The sequence below is a fragment of the Oncorhynchus mykiss genome, chromosome 19 (assembly GCF_013265735.2).
Source record: "Oncorhynchus mykiss isolate Arlee chromosome 19, USDA_OmykA_1.1, whole genome shotgun sequence".
Classification (NCBI taxonomy): Eukaryota; Metazoa; Chordata; class Actinopteri; order Salmoniformes; family Salmonidae; genus Oncorhynchus; species Oncorhynchus mykiss.
In genome coordinates this window covers 45,987,436-46,002,072 of record NC_048583.1, presented here as the reverse complement: position 1 = coordinate 46,002,072, position 14,637 = coordinate 45,987,436, and the positions used below count along the sequence as shown (strand labels likewise).

Sequence of the window (14,637 nt, the reverse complement as noted above, 5' to 3'; positions counted from 1 at the left end):
TGTGCCTTTCTTTACTACCTTTGAACATAACCAAAAGCCTATTTGCCTACACTATTGGCTCGATTGTCCTGTTTCATGTTCCTTTCACGTGATGGCCGAGCTATCTTAGATCCTTATCTAATATCCTTCTCACAGGAACAAGAAACGGTTGACTTTCGTTTCTGTTTGTGGGCTTGACGACAATCGACACGGAACTCGTTCCGGCCAGTTGTGACAACCAGCACCCTGTCAATCAAGTTTCCAATGCGGAATGCTTGTAATGTCCAATATGCGCACCGAGAAGGATACAGACACACCCTAAATTGGAGCACCTAAATTTCGTTTCCCAAAAAATCTAGGCACTGCATTATTTAACCCGGACCCAGTCTTTTCCCCTGCAGTCACTGATACAGTCACTGAGGAACCATGGAACTTCATGAGTAACCTAAACCCCTAATGTATCTGGCTAAATCTAAATTGTGTGAAGTAGGCTAGGCTACAGTAACCAATGCATAAATGTGGCATACAATTTTTATGTAATTATATTTGCTCATTGTACATTCTTGCTTTTATTTTAAACAGTTACCGTTATTGCGGTCACAGCAGGAGCAGGTGAGACATTTGTCATGCTATTTAAAAATTGACTGTGACATAATTAAAACGGTAATATATATTATCAGATTACCCTGTGTCAGTTTAATTTCAAACTAAAAACTGATAAGACAATATGAAATTCCACGGAAATACCAATATTGTGGATAGCCTAGTAGGCTAAGTGTCATTTATACATATATTCATATATATTCATAAAGTATTTAAATAAATCACTGAACAAATCCTAATAAAAAAAAAACGGTCCCTAAAGTACTAAAATTATTCTGACAATTGTTAGAATTTATTGATATATTGTTCCAAAAGGAAGTTACTGAATTATTTCTAGAAAGTACTTAAATAAGCCGCCGAGCTGAGTACCGACTTTGAGAGGGGGTGGCAGCACCGATCATCCTACGACCAAGGAACCTCCATGCACCCCTGGCCAGGACGGCTGAAGCCTCAACAGCCTTTGCACTCCTGAAAACAGATCTATCAGCGGCAGCTGATTGCACCTGACTACAACATTAAGTTCCATTTGGATGTTTCTGAAAAGGAAGGATTCACCTCGTCCGTCCTATTCCAGAAACAAGAGGGGGAGAGAAAGGTATTGATGTACCACTCCTCAAAACTTGACCACATTGAGGTAGGACAGACAACATGTTCCAGATACGTTGCTGCAGTAGCAAAAACTATTGAAAAAAAAACAGCTCACCTCGTGATGTGTCATCCATTGGAGATCCACACCCACCATGGCGTCGCTGCGTATCTGATGAGTAAAGAATTCACGTTCAGTGCTGAAAGAAAAACCAAGATCCAGAACTAATGCACACAGTCACATATCACGTTTGTGAACACCGACAAAAACATGGCAGATGCACTCAACGCAGAAGAAGGACTGCCCCACTCTTGTGCTGAAAGAGCGGCACAAGAACTAAAACTGAGACCAGACCTGAAGAATGAACCACTGACTAATCCCGACCAATGTCTGTACACTGATGGCTGCTGCTACAAAGGAGAAGAAGGAAACAGAGCAGCCTATGCGGTGGTACAGCAACTCCCAGACGGCTCACATGTCACCCTTGAATCAGCCATCATCCTTCAACCAGCATCTGCCCAATTAGCTGAAATCATCGGATTGACGCAGGCCCTCATCAGAGCAAAAGGAAAGACTGTGAACATGTACACAGACTCAGCGTATGCCCATGGAGCAGTCCACACGGATGGATCACAGTGGGTAAGAAGGAACTTCACTACAACAGGAAACCTCCCCAAGACACAGATGGAGAAACTAATAGCATCGGTATCACTACCGGCGAAGATAGCCATCATGAAGTGTAAAGGACACCAGCAATTGAAAACCAGGATCAGTGCGGGAAATGATGCAGCCGATAAAGCAGCCAAGAAGGCTGGAGGTTACGCTCCCAAACAGATGATACTGCAACCACAGCTATCACAAACAGAGCTTACCCAGCAAGACATAGTGGTGCTACAACACTCAGCAGGACCCTATGAACACTCAGTCTGGGCACAGAAAGGGGCGACCAAAGGACCAGATGAACTATGGAGATGCCACGACGGCAGACTGGTAGCCCCAGCAAACCTTTGTCCAGAACTTTTACGAGAAGCACATGGCCCTACACACGAAGGCAAACTAAAGACCCTCCAAAAGGTCTCGCACATCTGGTGGCACCCTCACATGAAAGAAATTACTGACTTATTTTGTGACGAATGCAACATATGTGGCAGCCACAACCCAAAGAAACCATATCAAACACCAATGGGCTCATACCCAGTACCTAATGCATGTTTTCAGCACATTAGTATAGACTACACCGACATGGGCCCCGACAATGTATCTAAAGGCAAACGCTATCTCCTAGTTATGGTAGATAGGTTCTCCAAATGGGTAGAAGCAATACCAACAGCAAAGGGGGATGCTAGGTCAGTCGTTAAGTGGCTACAAACCAAACTAATACTCAGGTATGGCATCCCAAGACAAATCAAATTTGACAAATGGCTCACATTTCAGTAACAAACACCTATGACAGGTGGAAGAAAGATTTGGCATAACACACAGATTTGGTTCTGTGTACCATTCCCGGTCCCAAAATCTGGTGGAACGTCAAACCAAAAGCTGAAAGCTAAGATAGCTAAAGTGTGTGCAGGTTCGAGGTTGACATGGGTTGAAGCCCTGCCTCTGGCGTTGATGGCCATGAGAGCCTCACCAGGAGCAGGCACCCATCTCTCTCCTCATGAGATAATGACTGGAAGAGTCATGTCTGGTCCACCAAGGGAGGGAGGTCATATGCCCGCTCTTGATGTACAACAAATTGTAATGTCTGATTATGTGAAAAAACTGACGGTTCTCTCTGGAGCACTCTCTACCCAGGTTCGCAAGGTCCAGGAGGGGGAGCTGCCGGGGGACACGCCACTACTGAAGGTAAAGGTTGGTGACTGGGTGAGGGTTAAAGTCCACAAGAGAAAGTGGCTGGAACCCAGGTGGACTGGACCGTACGAAGTGAAGGAGGTTACTTCACACTCAGGTCAAAGGTAAATCAGGCGCACCTTGGCACCACCTTACACATTGCACTCCAGCCCCAATTCCTTCTAGAACACTGACAGAGGTCAGAGCTGATTTGAGCGGCCTAATTTCGATTCCAAATGAAGACACTCCTTACTCAGGTGATGCGGCATCAAACTCCGCCTCCCCTGAAAAAGAAACCTCGCCCAGTTAGAGGGACATTTCTCCCTCCCTGGGTGAGGCTGGGGATATCTGGCCCCTTATTTGTGATATTCCTACTGATATTTGGAGTAACCCTAGGCACTCTCACATGGTTAATAGAACAACAAACACATACTAAAGCATCAACCCCTCTCACCCCAACCCCTATCCCTGATAACATTCCTAGCACCACTCCCTTCAATCTCACACGCACCAAACTACACCTACAGACCCACCATGCACACCAGACAAGGTTAGAAGCACCACCTTATGTATACCCACGAATGCAACCACCACCATTGCACTACCTTGGGGGACATGGGGAGACAAGAGGATTAGGAAGGGACTGACGGCTCTTTAACTATAAGACCCTGATCTCCTCTGTCCTAGTGTCCTTAGCTGTTTTTGTGGCTATCCTAACCCTGTGTGGTTGTTGCTGTATTCCTTGCGCACGCACATTAGCCACTAGAGTGATCACCACTGCCATTACCCCATTGCCCAGCAACCAGACCCACATGTACCTGCTTTTGATGGTTGATGACCCTGATGAGGCGTTTCCACCTTTTCAGGAACCCCCTCTTCCTGACTACTCCTCTTGGCCACTCCAGGTGTAGCACTTGGAATGGCCTCCTTTTTGTCCTTGCTTATTTACCTCGCTTCGCTGCATACTTGAGGGGGCTTCTTGTTTCCGTTATATCCATTTTGAGGGGACTCAAAAATGTGGTTCCTACCAAATTGTTTGGTTGCTTCATATTTTAGTTCTATTGTTCACGTCTAATAGATGTGAAGAGGGGGATTTGTCATATATACATATATTCATACACATAGCTCATATATTATACAGCGCCAAACTAATCCGCCTGACTCAAGTCATTGCACGTATCCCTGCCCAAACAGGAACAAACACATATACCCAACCATAAACTGCCCCTCTCAGTTCTCTTATCTCACGACCCCAGGACACACACAGACATTCCATGGCACGAACACACACACCCAGCCATAAAACTGCCCCTCTCAGTTCCCCCTACCTCACGATCCCCTGACACACAAATACCTTCTTGCATAAACACACACACTTCATCCCCCCTATACTGGTCGGGTGCCCAGAGCAGAAGACTCTGCTGTGCACCAATGGGGCTCCTGCTCTGGCTAGAGCAGGTCCGCCTCCAACCCTTCGGGACCATTCAGAAGGCGACACGACAAGACTCTACCTACATTATTCCATGTATAAAAACTGCTGTAACCTTTGTCTAAGCGCTTTTTCAGCTGACTCCTTACTGAGTCATATGACTAAGTCCGTGCACGTTAAACTGCAGGACAAGATATCTTTTGACTCAATAAACTGCCATTTTGCTACAACTGAAATCCACTCTGTCCAACGTCCATGATTTGGTCTCGTTCTCCTGTATTTGAACATCAACATAAGCTACCAGCAAAATGCCAATTCAACTAATGGTTAATGTTACAAGTGCACAATAAAAAGCATAGCTAACTACACATGTTAAATCATTTGCCGTTTTCACAGCTAATTTTGAGAGATTCCATTTTTTGTTAACATTTTACCCAATAACTTCAATTTGCTACTTGGCCAACTGTAGTAGGCTACAATTGAAATGTTTATTTAAACTTTTAAGGGGTAGCGGTGGTCATGGCTCCAGTTGCCCTAGGCGCTGTAGGGTTTACCGCCGCTGGCATCGCCGCAAACTCTGCAGCAGCCGGCATGATGGCATCCGGTGTGTTGGCTGGAAGCACCATTGCCGTTCTGGAGTCGGCAGGTAATTACAGTCACATTTTCATGTGTTTAAATATCATATTTAAAAATCAGTTTACATAATTGTGTTGTGTTCAATACATTGGCAACTTTACAGAGAACCATATTGTCAATTAATTGCTATTAGTCACAGAATCAATAGGAATATGATCTTGTGATAATCCCCAACTATACCTTGATCATCTCTCTTTAAGATTGATTTCTTCCACCTTGATTTTGCATATTAGAACATTGAAGACCTCTTATTTTCAGACAAGACAAGGCTATGATGCCCTGATGCCTGAGGTACATTCTGTTGTGAATGCCACAGTGACCAAAGTATGTTGTGTTGTTTCCCTCTAGGTGCAGCAGGATTAGCTGGGTCTACAACTGCAGTGGTGGCTGGTGTTGGAGGAGCAGTGGGATGGCTCACCGCTATAGCAACTGCACTCATCTGATGATCCAAATATTGATGATTGATAGCTGTCTTGGGACAGCGCTCGTCTAAGACAATTTTAATCACAAAGATCACCTCTTTAAATATATATATATATTTTATCCTTTATTTAGGGATACATATAAACACTTGATAAGACGGTGAAGGAATGCTTAGTGTTAAAAAATATATATTATTGAAGTTCATATCCTCAATATTGTGTGCAATGAAGGCAAATTATGACTGACTTGTTCTGTTTGGACATCTTGGTCAGCTGCACTTTCAAGCCCAGGGCTTTTTTATACCGTACTTTTTCATATTTCAGTTTAATACCTTCTTTATCTCAATCAAAGGTCAAGTGTTGCCAGATATAATGTAAACATTAGTCTGGTGTCTTTGTCTCTACATACAGTATGTGTCAGCTAGGGATGGAAATTAGTTTAGTCTTTGCAACATGATGTTTTCCAATTGAGTTGATTAGGCTGATGTCTTCAAATCTGCACCTCACTGGTCTGTTGTACAGTGCAGTGGTGTAAAGTACTTAAGTAAAAAATACTTTAAATAGTACTTAAGAAGTTTTTTGGAGTATCTGTAATTTACTATTTATATTTTTGCGAACTTGTACTTTTACTTCACTAAATTCCTTGTTACGGATACAGGTATCCTGGGGGTATTAGTAGGCGGCTTTCTTCAAATCTGTACCTCACTGGTCTGTTGTACATTGCAGTGGTGTAAAGTACTTGAGTAAACATACTTTGAATACTACTTAAGAAGTTTTTTGGGGTATCTGTACTTTACTTTACTATTTGCCAACTTGTACTTTTACTTCACTACATTCCTAAAGAAAATAATTTACTTTTTACTCCTTACATTTTCCCTGATACCAAAAGTACTCGTTACATTTTGACAGGAAAATGGCCCAATTCACACACTTATCAAGAGAACCTCCCTGGTACTCCCTACTGCCTCTGATCTGGCGGGCTCACTAAACACAAATGCTTAATTTAATATAAGGAATTTGAAATGGTTTTTACTTTTACTTTTGATACTTAAGTAACATTTTAGCAATTCCATTTACTTTTGATACTTAAGTATATTTAAAACCAAATACTTTTAGACTTTTAATCAAGTAGTATTTTACTTGTTGACTTTCACTTGAGTCATTTTCTATTAAGGTATCTTTACTTTTGCTCAAGTATGACAATTGAGTACTTTTCCACCAACGGTACAGTGTCTATGGTTGCATTGGTATATCCTCCTTTAAGTTTTAATGGCAGACTACACCAATTGCCGTCACATTCTGTACAATCCATTATACTTTGTGATACAGTAATACAAAATTGGGGAAAAGGAAATTTACCCTGCCAACTATTAGCCCTCACTAAAAAAAACAACACCCCTTTCCACCATTTAACCCTATCTAATCCTACTCCAGGCCAACTGTCAGGGGGACAGAACACTTACACTCAACACCCCCTGCTATTCTTCTGCAGTAAAACCTCGCAATCCCAAGTACTTCTCTGCAGATTCCACCACAAACAATATTTTCTGTGACTTACGTTCCATTTCTGCAGTACAGTTTATGACCATGGCTATGAATACTAAGAAACTCACCTTACTGAAGCAAATATTATTCTCATCACTCACTATTGGTCTCTGCCTACTCACAGGAATCTTCTCAGGATCCCTCATCCTGTACCCATCTTCCTCTACCACTCTCTTAACTGCTTCAGTATGACACTTTCTGTACTACTCTGACCCTGCTAACCTCCACCTGCCTTTCTCTCACCAGACACCTCAGATCTCCAGCCCCATGGGCACCCCCATAGATAACGCAACTTTCTCCACCGATACTACACATTCCTGCATCTCATGCCCTCCTGCACACTTCTCATATCTAGCAATCTCCCTCCTACACACTGCTGCAACATGACCATAAACTTCACACCTAATACACTGTAGTATTTTTGGAACAAAAGCTCTCACGTGATAACTGATACATCTTAACTTGACCTTGTCGGACAAAGACTGCATCAAAACTCAGCAGGACAGACAATGTCTTCTCCTTTTCACCGTCCTACCTACCTGGCCGGCTGGACCTACCTACCTGTACATAGGGTAGCAGTCTTTTAAGGTGCAGGGTAGAGTACCGGGTGGTAGCCGGCAAGTAACTGACTAAGTTCAGGGCAGGGTACTGGGTGGAAGCCAGCTAGTGGTGACTATTTAAAGCAGTTTATATTTTTTTAAGCAGTTTTTCAGTCTGTCGGTCCCAGCTTTGATGCACCTGTACTGTTGATGCATTTTAGATGGTAGTGGAATGAACCACTATTTCGTCCCTTCGCTATATCGGCATTGAACACGTCACCCTTCCTATGAGAGGGGGTGACCTTGACAATTTATTGTTAAAAACGAGAGGCCGCCTGGATTTTTAATTTAAAGACCCTTTCTCCCTTCGGTCTCAACGTAGACATTGCTCTGAAGCCATTCTTGGGATTATTGTGATTTTGCTATTCATTGTAAATGTTTGTTGGCCTATGTAGCCAAATTGTATCTATGAATGTATGCTATCCATTCATGCTTTTTTATATGTTCTATTTATGTCTGTAAATCAACCAATGAAATCAAGCTTGGTTCAAATCAAGCCACCATGATTACAGACACCTGTGTGTCTCCTTTCAAAGGTTATAAATTAGTGGCCTGCAGTGTTTGTCATTATACCCTGATGAATACAGCTTGTCTGTCAAAACATTGGTTATAAAATGATTGCATCTGTGAGGCTCTCCTTTTCAAGTGTTCTACTCCGTTAGCCATCAACTTGCGTAAACAGGTGCTGTTTATTTTGTCTCCAGTAGGGTGAACAGACCATAGTTTGGGTGGCTGAGGTCCTTGATGATCTTCTTGGCCTTCCCGATGATTTGGGCTGACCACACCACCCTCTGGATAACCCTGCGCTAGTGGACGGTGTAATTGACGTACCAGGCTGTGATACAGCCCGACATGATGCTCTCAATGGTGCATCTGTAGAAGTTTGTGAGGGTCTTAGTGGCCAAGCCAAATTTCTTCAGCCTCCTGAGGTTGAAGAGGCGCTATTGCGCCTTCTTCACCACATTGTCCAGTAGCTACAGTGCATTTGGGAAGTATTCAGACCCCTTCCCTTTTTCCAAAATGTTTTACTTCCACAGCCTTATTCTAAAATCAATTAAATACATACTTTTCCTCAACCTACACACAATACCCGATAATAACAAAGCGAAAACAGGTTTAGAAAATGTTGCTAATTTATTAGAAATCAAATTAAAAATACCTTATTTACATAAGTATTCAGACACTTTGCTATGATACTAGAAATTGAGCTCAGGTGCATCCTGTTTCCATTGATATTCCTTTAGATATGATTGGAGTCCACCTGTGGTAAATTCAATTGATTGGAAATTATTTGTCTATATATAAGGTCCCACAGTTGACAGTATATGTCAGAGCAAAAACCAAGCCGAGGTCAAAGGAATTGTCCATCGATCTCAGAGACAGGATTGTGTCGAGGCACAGATAAACCCTTTTTGTTTGCTGCCTAACCAATGACTGTGCTGTGTACAGCGGCACTTAAGGAGGGGAGTCAATTTGTAAAAAATAAAAGAAACAATCTGTGCGCTGACTAGGCTTACTGATGTCTATTCAGTTTGAGAGGGAGAGCGTGAAGATGAGGAGGACCAGAGGTATTTAAATGTTTTATTTTATTCCACATTAAGTTAATCCTCCTGGGGTCAAAAGTTTGCTACTGATTTAATTGATTTTAATTCAAATTAAATGGACATGATTATATAAAACCACGCTTTAGTCCGCAATGCTTTATGCTAGAAACAAGCTGATATGACTAAGACGTGACTCCGATGCATTTGCAATATCTTTGGTTTGTCTCTATGACATTCAGAGGCTGTGCTACAAACTTCTATAGTCGAAGAGCAGTGGGTTTACTGCAATTTTTTAGGTGTCCCAAGTGGGCTTCCGAGTGGCGCAGCGGTCTAAGGCACTGTATCTACAGTGCTAGAGGTGTCACTTCTGGTTCGATTCCAGGCTGCATCACGATTGGGTGCACAATTGTCCGGGCTGGTGTAGGCCGTCATTGTAAATAAGAATTTGTTCTTATCTGACTTGCCAAGTTAAATGAAGGTACAATTTTTTTTAATTAACAAAGAGTCACTGACAACAACCAAAACTAAACAGGTGGGGTATTAGGAGGGGTTCTGAAAGACAATCATGGGGGTGTCCACTGAAAGTTACATAGCAACAACTGGGACGTAAAAGACACCCACCATGAACGGCCAATACATTTGTCCACTAAGAGGCAAACAAAAGAGAAATCCACACCAAACTTAAAGACAGGAAGCAAACCAAAAAAATGTGCAAAACAAAAACAGGGAAAATTAGACAAAGGAATATTTTTCTAGAAATCAAATAGGGAGAGACAATTAAAGGTGTTCAACATCCACATCTCTCAAAACAACTGGAGCACTGGGCCATCACAGGTGAAACACCTGACTAATGAGATGAACAAGCCAGCAACGGTGTAACACATACTGACTAACGAGGTGACAACAAGCCGTGCGCCATACATGCTAACGTGCTAAAAGTCCAACCTCAAAACATAAATGGTAAAACCAAAACCTGTAACACAAAGCATAGCCTGCGTTGTTGAGTTTTGGCTGCATGAGGCAAAATATTTGACTATGCAGCTTCAGATAAGAAATGAGTGAGAATGTGTTTTGGTGTAACATATTATAGGCCTACTATATTACAGTAGGCTTAGGCCTATATGCTATTACATTCGGATCTGCTATGTAAAATACTAATGAATCATTGTGTGATCTTGCAGGACATTGATTCAGCTTTTTCTTGCAAGACATTGATTAAGCTTTTACTTTACTAAACCAGCATCATTGTGAGAAATTATAATCTTCTATTTGTAATAATAATAATAATAAGTGATGAATAGGACTATTAGATCTAGAATTCATTGAGGATCAGCTATTTCAGTTGTAACTGGTTCTGTTGCGCTACATTTTTTCAGTTGATATACAATTTTAGCACTGTTCCAAACTTAGACAATCAAATCTAATTTGATTAAACAGGTGTAGACCTTACAGTGAAATGCTTACTTACGAGCCCCTAAAAAATAGCACAGTTTCAAAAAATATGGATTAGAATAAAAGAGCAGGAGTAAAAAATAAAATATCAATATATACAGGGGGGTGCCGGTACAGAGTCAATGTTCAGGGGCACCGGTTAGTTGAGGTAGTATGTACATGTAGGTAGAGTTAATAAAAGTGACTATGCATAGATGACAACAGAGAGTGGCAGTGGTGTGGAGAGAGGGGAGCTTCCTCTGACACCGGCTGGTATAGAGGTCCTGGATGGCAGGAAGATGGGCCCCAGTGATGTACTGGGCAGTACGCACTACCCTCTGTGGTGCCTTGCGGTCGGAGGCTGAGAAGTTGCCATGCCAGGCAGTGATGCAAACAGTCAGGATGCTCTTGATGGTGCAGCTGTAGAACCTTTTGAGAATCTCAGGACCCATGCCTATTCCCTGAGGGGGAATAGGTTTTGTTGTGCCTGCTTCACTACGGTCATGTTGTGCTTGGACCATGTTAGTTTGTTGGTGATGTGGACACCAAGGAACTTGATACTCTCAACCTGCTCCACTGCAGCCCTGTAGATGAGAATGGGGCTGTGCTCGGTCCTCTTTTTCCTGTAGTCCACAATCACCTCCTTTGTCTTGATCACGTTGAGGGAGAGGTTGTTGTCCTGGTACCACACGGCCAGGTCTCTGACCTCCTCCCTATAGGCTGTCTCGTTGTTGTTGATGATCAGGCCTACCACTGTTGTGTCATTGGCAAATGTAATGATGGTGTTGGAGTCGTGCCTGGCCATGCAGTCATGAGTGAACAGGAGGGGGCTGAGCACGCACCCCTAAAGGGGCCCCTGTGTTGAGGATCAGCATGGGGCGGCCCGTCAGCAAGTCTAGGATCCAGTTGCAGAAGGTGTTTAGTCCCAGGGTCCTTAGCTTATTGATGAGCTTTGAGGGCACTATGGTGTTGAACGCTGAGCTGTAGTCAATGAATAGCATTCTCACATCGGTGTTCCTTTTGCCCAGGTGGGAAAGGGCAGTGTGGAATGCAATAGAGACTGCATCATCTGTGGATATGTTGGGGTGGTATGCAAATTGGAGTGGGTCTAGGATTTCTGGGATGATGATGTTGATGTGAGCCATGACCAGCTTTTCAAAGCACTTCATGGCTACAGACGTGAGTGCTATGGGTCAGTAGTCATTCAGGCAGGTTACCTTAGTGTTCTTGGGCACAGGCACTATGGTGGTCAGCTTAAAACATGTTGGTATTACAGACTCGGACAGGGAGAGGTTGAAAATGTCAGTGAAGACACTTGCTAGTTGGTCAGCGCATGCTTGCAGTACACGTCCTGGTAATCCGTCTGGCCCAGGGGCCTTGTGAATGTTGACCGGTCTTCCGGTACAGCTGGTGCTCTCATGCATGTTTCAGTGTTATTTGCCTCGAAACAAGCATATAAGTAGTTTAGCTCGTCCGGTAGGCTCGTGTCACTGGGCAGCTCTCGGCTTCCCTTTGTAGTCTGTAATGGTTTGCAGGCCCTGCCACATCCGACGAGCGTCAGAGCCGGTGTAGTACGACTCGATCTTAGTACTGTATTGAGGCTTTGCCTGTTTGATGGTTCGCCGGAGGGCATAGCGGTATTTCTTATAAGCTTCCGGGTTTGACTCCCGCTCCTTGAAAGCGGCAGCTCTAGCCTTTAGCTCAGTGCGGATGCTGCCTGTAATCCATGGCTTCTGGTTGGAGTATGTACGTCATTGATGCACTTATTGATGAATAGATGTGGTGTAGATGTGGTATACAGATGTGGTGTACTCCTCAATGCCATTGGAGGAATCCCGGAACATATTCCAGTCTGTGCTAGCAAAACTGTCCTGTAGCTTAGCATCTGCTTCATTTGACCACTTTTTTAATGATCTAGTCACTGGTGCTTCCTGCTTTAATTTTATATCCTCTTTTTTAACAATAGCCTGTATAGGAATCAAAACCTCTCCGGTGCTGCAACATGCACTCATTCATGCTCTGTTGTGGTTTAAAAAAATATTCTGTTTGTCTCCAGTCATGTAAAATGACATAGAATTGCATGAAATGTGTTTTATAAAAGGCAATTTTTTCTCGGACTGAATATAAGATGATTGATTCATGCAGTCCTTTTATTATAATGGATATATTTTCACCCCCCACTTGTCTGCCGGTAGTCTGCGAACCCACAACCTTCTGGCTACTTTTCCATGTAATGCTTGCAAAACGAAGAACAGTTTCTAAAACTGCACATTTATGGCTCTGGTCTTTTCCTAGGAGTGAGGGTAAATGGTAGGCATGTTCTCTGCTATTCACTTTGTTTTAGTTATTATTTTGGGTATAGGGAAGGGTCACTTCTTTTTTTTCAAGTGTTCAGGGTAGGTCAGGTAAAAAATATATATTATTGAAGGGAGGGCCATCCATTTTCATTTCAGAGAGATCCGATTTTCTACAGGTATCACTCATTATAAATAATGTACAGTCCCTTAGCCAGCTTATCTGGTGGCAATCAAATGTGTTACCTAACTAGTTAGCTATTGCCAAACACATCTGATTAATCTGTTCACTCGTCATGCCAATGACAAGGTTAACTCATCTATCAAGTAGAGATCACATGGGGAAATAAAAACAAGAGACTAAACATTGTCAGATTCTCGGTTAGCCAAACCAATCTAGCTACCTAGCCATTTAATTTGCCCCCCTCTGACTCCAGAAATATATAATAATACAAATGTCCAATTAATGAATGTCCAACTTAACCTCTGATCGCGTTTGGCTAAGAACCCTCTCCTTAGGAGTGAAGACATGCACTTCTATTCAAGAGCCATGGTGGAGATTTATATTTAACCTTTATTAACTATGCAAGTCAGTTAAGAACAAATTCTTATTTACAATGACAGCCTACACCGGCAATGCTGGGCCAATTGTGCACCGCCCTATGGGACTCCCAATCATGGCCGGTTGTGATACAACCTGGAATTGAACCAGGGTGTGTGTAGTGACACCTCTATCACTGAGATGCAGTGCCTTAGAGCGCTGCACCACTTGGGAGCCCAAAGATTCAGGGTTTGATGGACAACTTTGAGAGCCAAAGGACTTTAGTTAGTTTTGATGACAAGCTCATTTGAATACATTTAATTGGTCAATTGGTCGTGAAAGGTTCTTGCAGACTTAAAGGAGAATCAATAGTAAAAATATATAAATCACAACATTTGGAGTGACAAGGTTGTCATCTGACAGCGATGATATAATAATATAAATCTATGTAACTGAATTCATTTTGTAAAATGTAACCGAGTAAAAAGCAAGTTACTTCCTTCAGAAATGACTAGAGTAAGAGCACAAGTACAGCCCACAGAGAGTAACTAGAAAAGTACTAGTTCCTCCCAAAATGTACTTAAAGCTGCAATATGCAACTTTGTGGGCGACCGACCAAATTTACATAGACATTTAAGTTATAGATCTGTAAATACTCATTGAAAGCAAGTCTAAGAAGTGGTAGATCTGTTCTATGTGTGCTATTTTTTTGCTTCCCGTTCTTAAGTTTTAGTTTTTGCATCATTTACTTTCGGTTTTGTACACCAGCTTCAAACAGCTGAAAGAAAATACAATAATTTTAGTTATGGAAAATATATTTCACAGCGGTTTAGATTGTACAATAATTCTCTACACAATGACTGCTTGTTTTGTACCAAACTGAAATTAGGCAAACTTTTAGAAGAAGTTTAGCAACCACGGAATGTCGGCCCAAGCATTTTTTTAATTTATTTATTATTTATTACATTATTATCCCAGAAAATGTTTTGTGTTATTAGATACAGCCGGCAAGAACTATTGGATATCAGAGCAGCGGTAAATCACCACCACTACCAGCATTACCACCAGGAATGGGACTTGAATTGAACTGATTCCAGAGGCCGACCCAAAACAAAGCAGGCGATGGAAAGGTACTTGGAGTGGTCTTATAGTCTGACTTAGGAGGCACACACACCACCCACCGCTTCCGAATATATTA

The 14,637-nt window shown here is 42.4% G+C and overlaps 1 protein-coding gene across 1 annotated transcript; it reads left to right on the top strand.

Annotated features, from left to right (window-relative positions):
* Positions 1-327: 327 nt before the first annotated feature.
* On the top strand, positions 328-6,051 carry LOC118941484 (interferon alpha-inducible protein 27-like protein 2A). The gene is made up of 4 exons (XM_036954932.1): positions 328-415; positions 562-591; positions 4,933-5,073; positions 5,412-6,051. Exons 1-4 carry the CDS (start codon positions 406-408, stop codon positions 5,504-5,506), a joined length of 276 nt encoding a protein of 91 aa, XP_036810827.1. The 5' UTR covers positions 328-405; the 3' UTR covers positions 5,507-6,051.
* Positions 6,052-14,637: the final 8,586 nt, after the last annotated feature.

Coding starts and splice junctions, on each gene's coding strand:
- LOC118941484 (XM_036954932.1), top strand. Junction 592..4,932: donor TGCGGTCACAGCAGGAGCAG/GTGAGACATTTG, acceptor TAAACTTTTAAG/GGGTAGCGGTGGTCATGGCT. Junction 5,074..5,411: donor TGCCGTTCTGGAGTCGGCAG/GTAATTACAGTC, acceptor GTTTCCCTCTAG/GTGCAGCAGGATTAGCTGGG.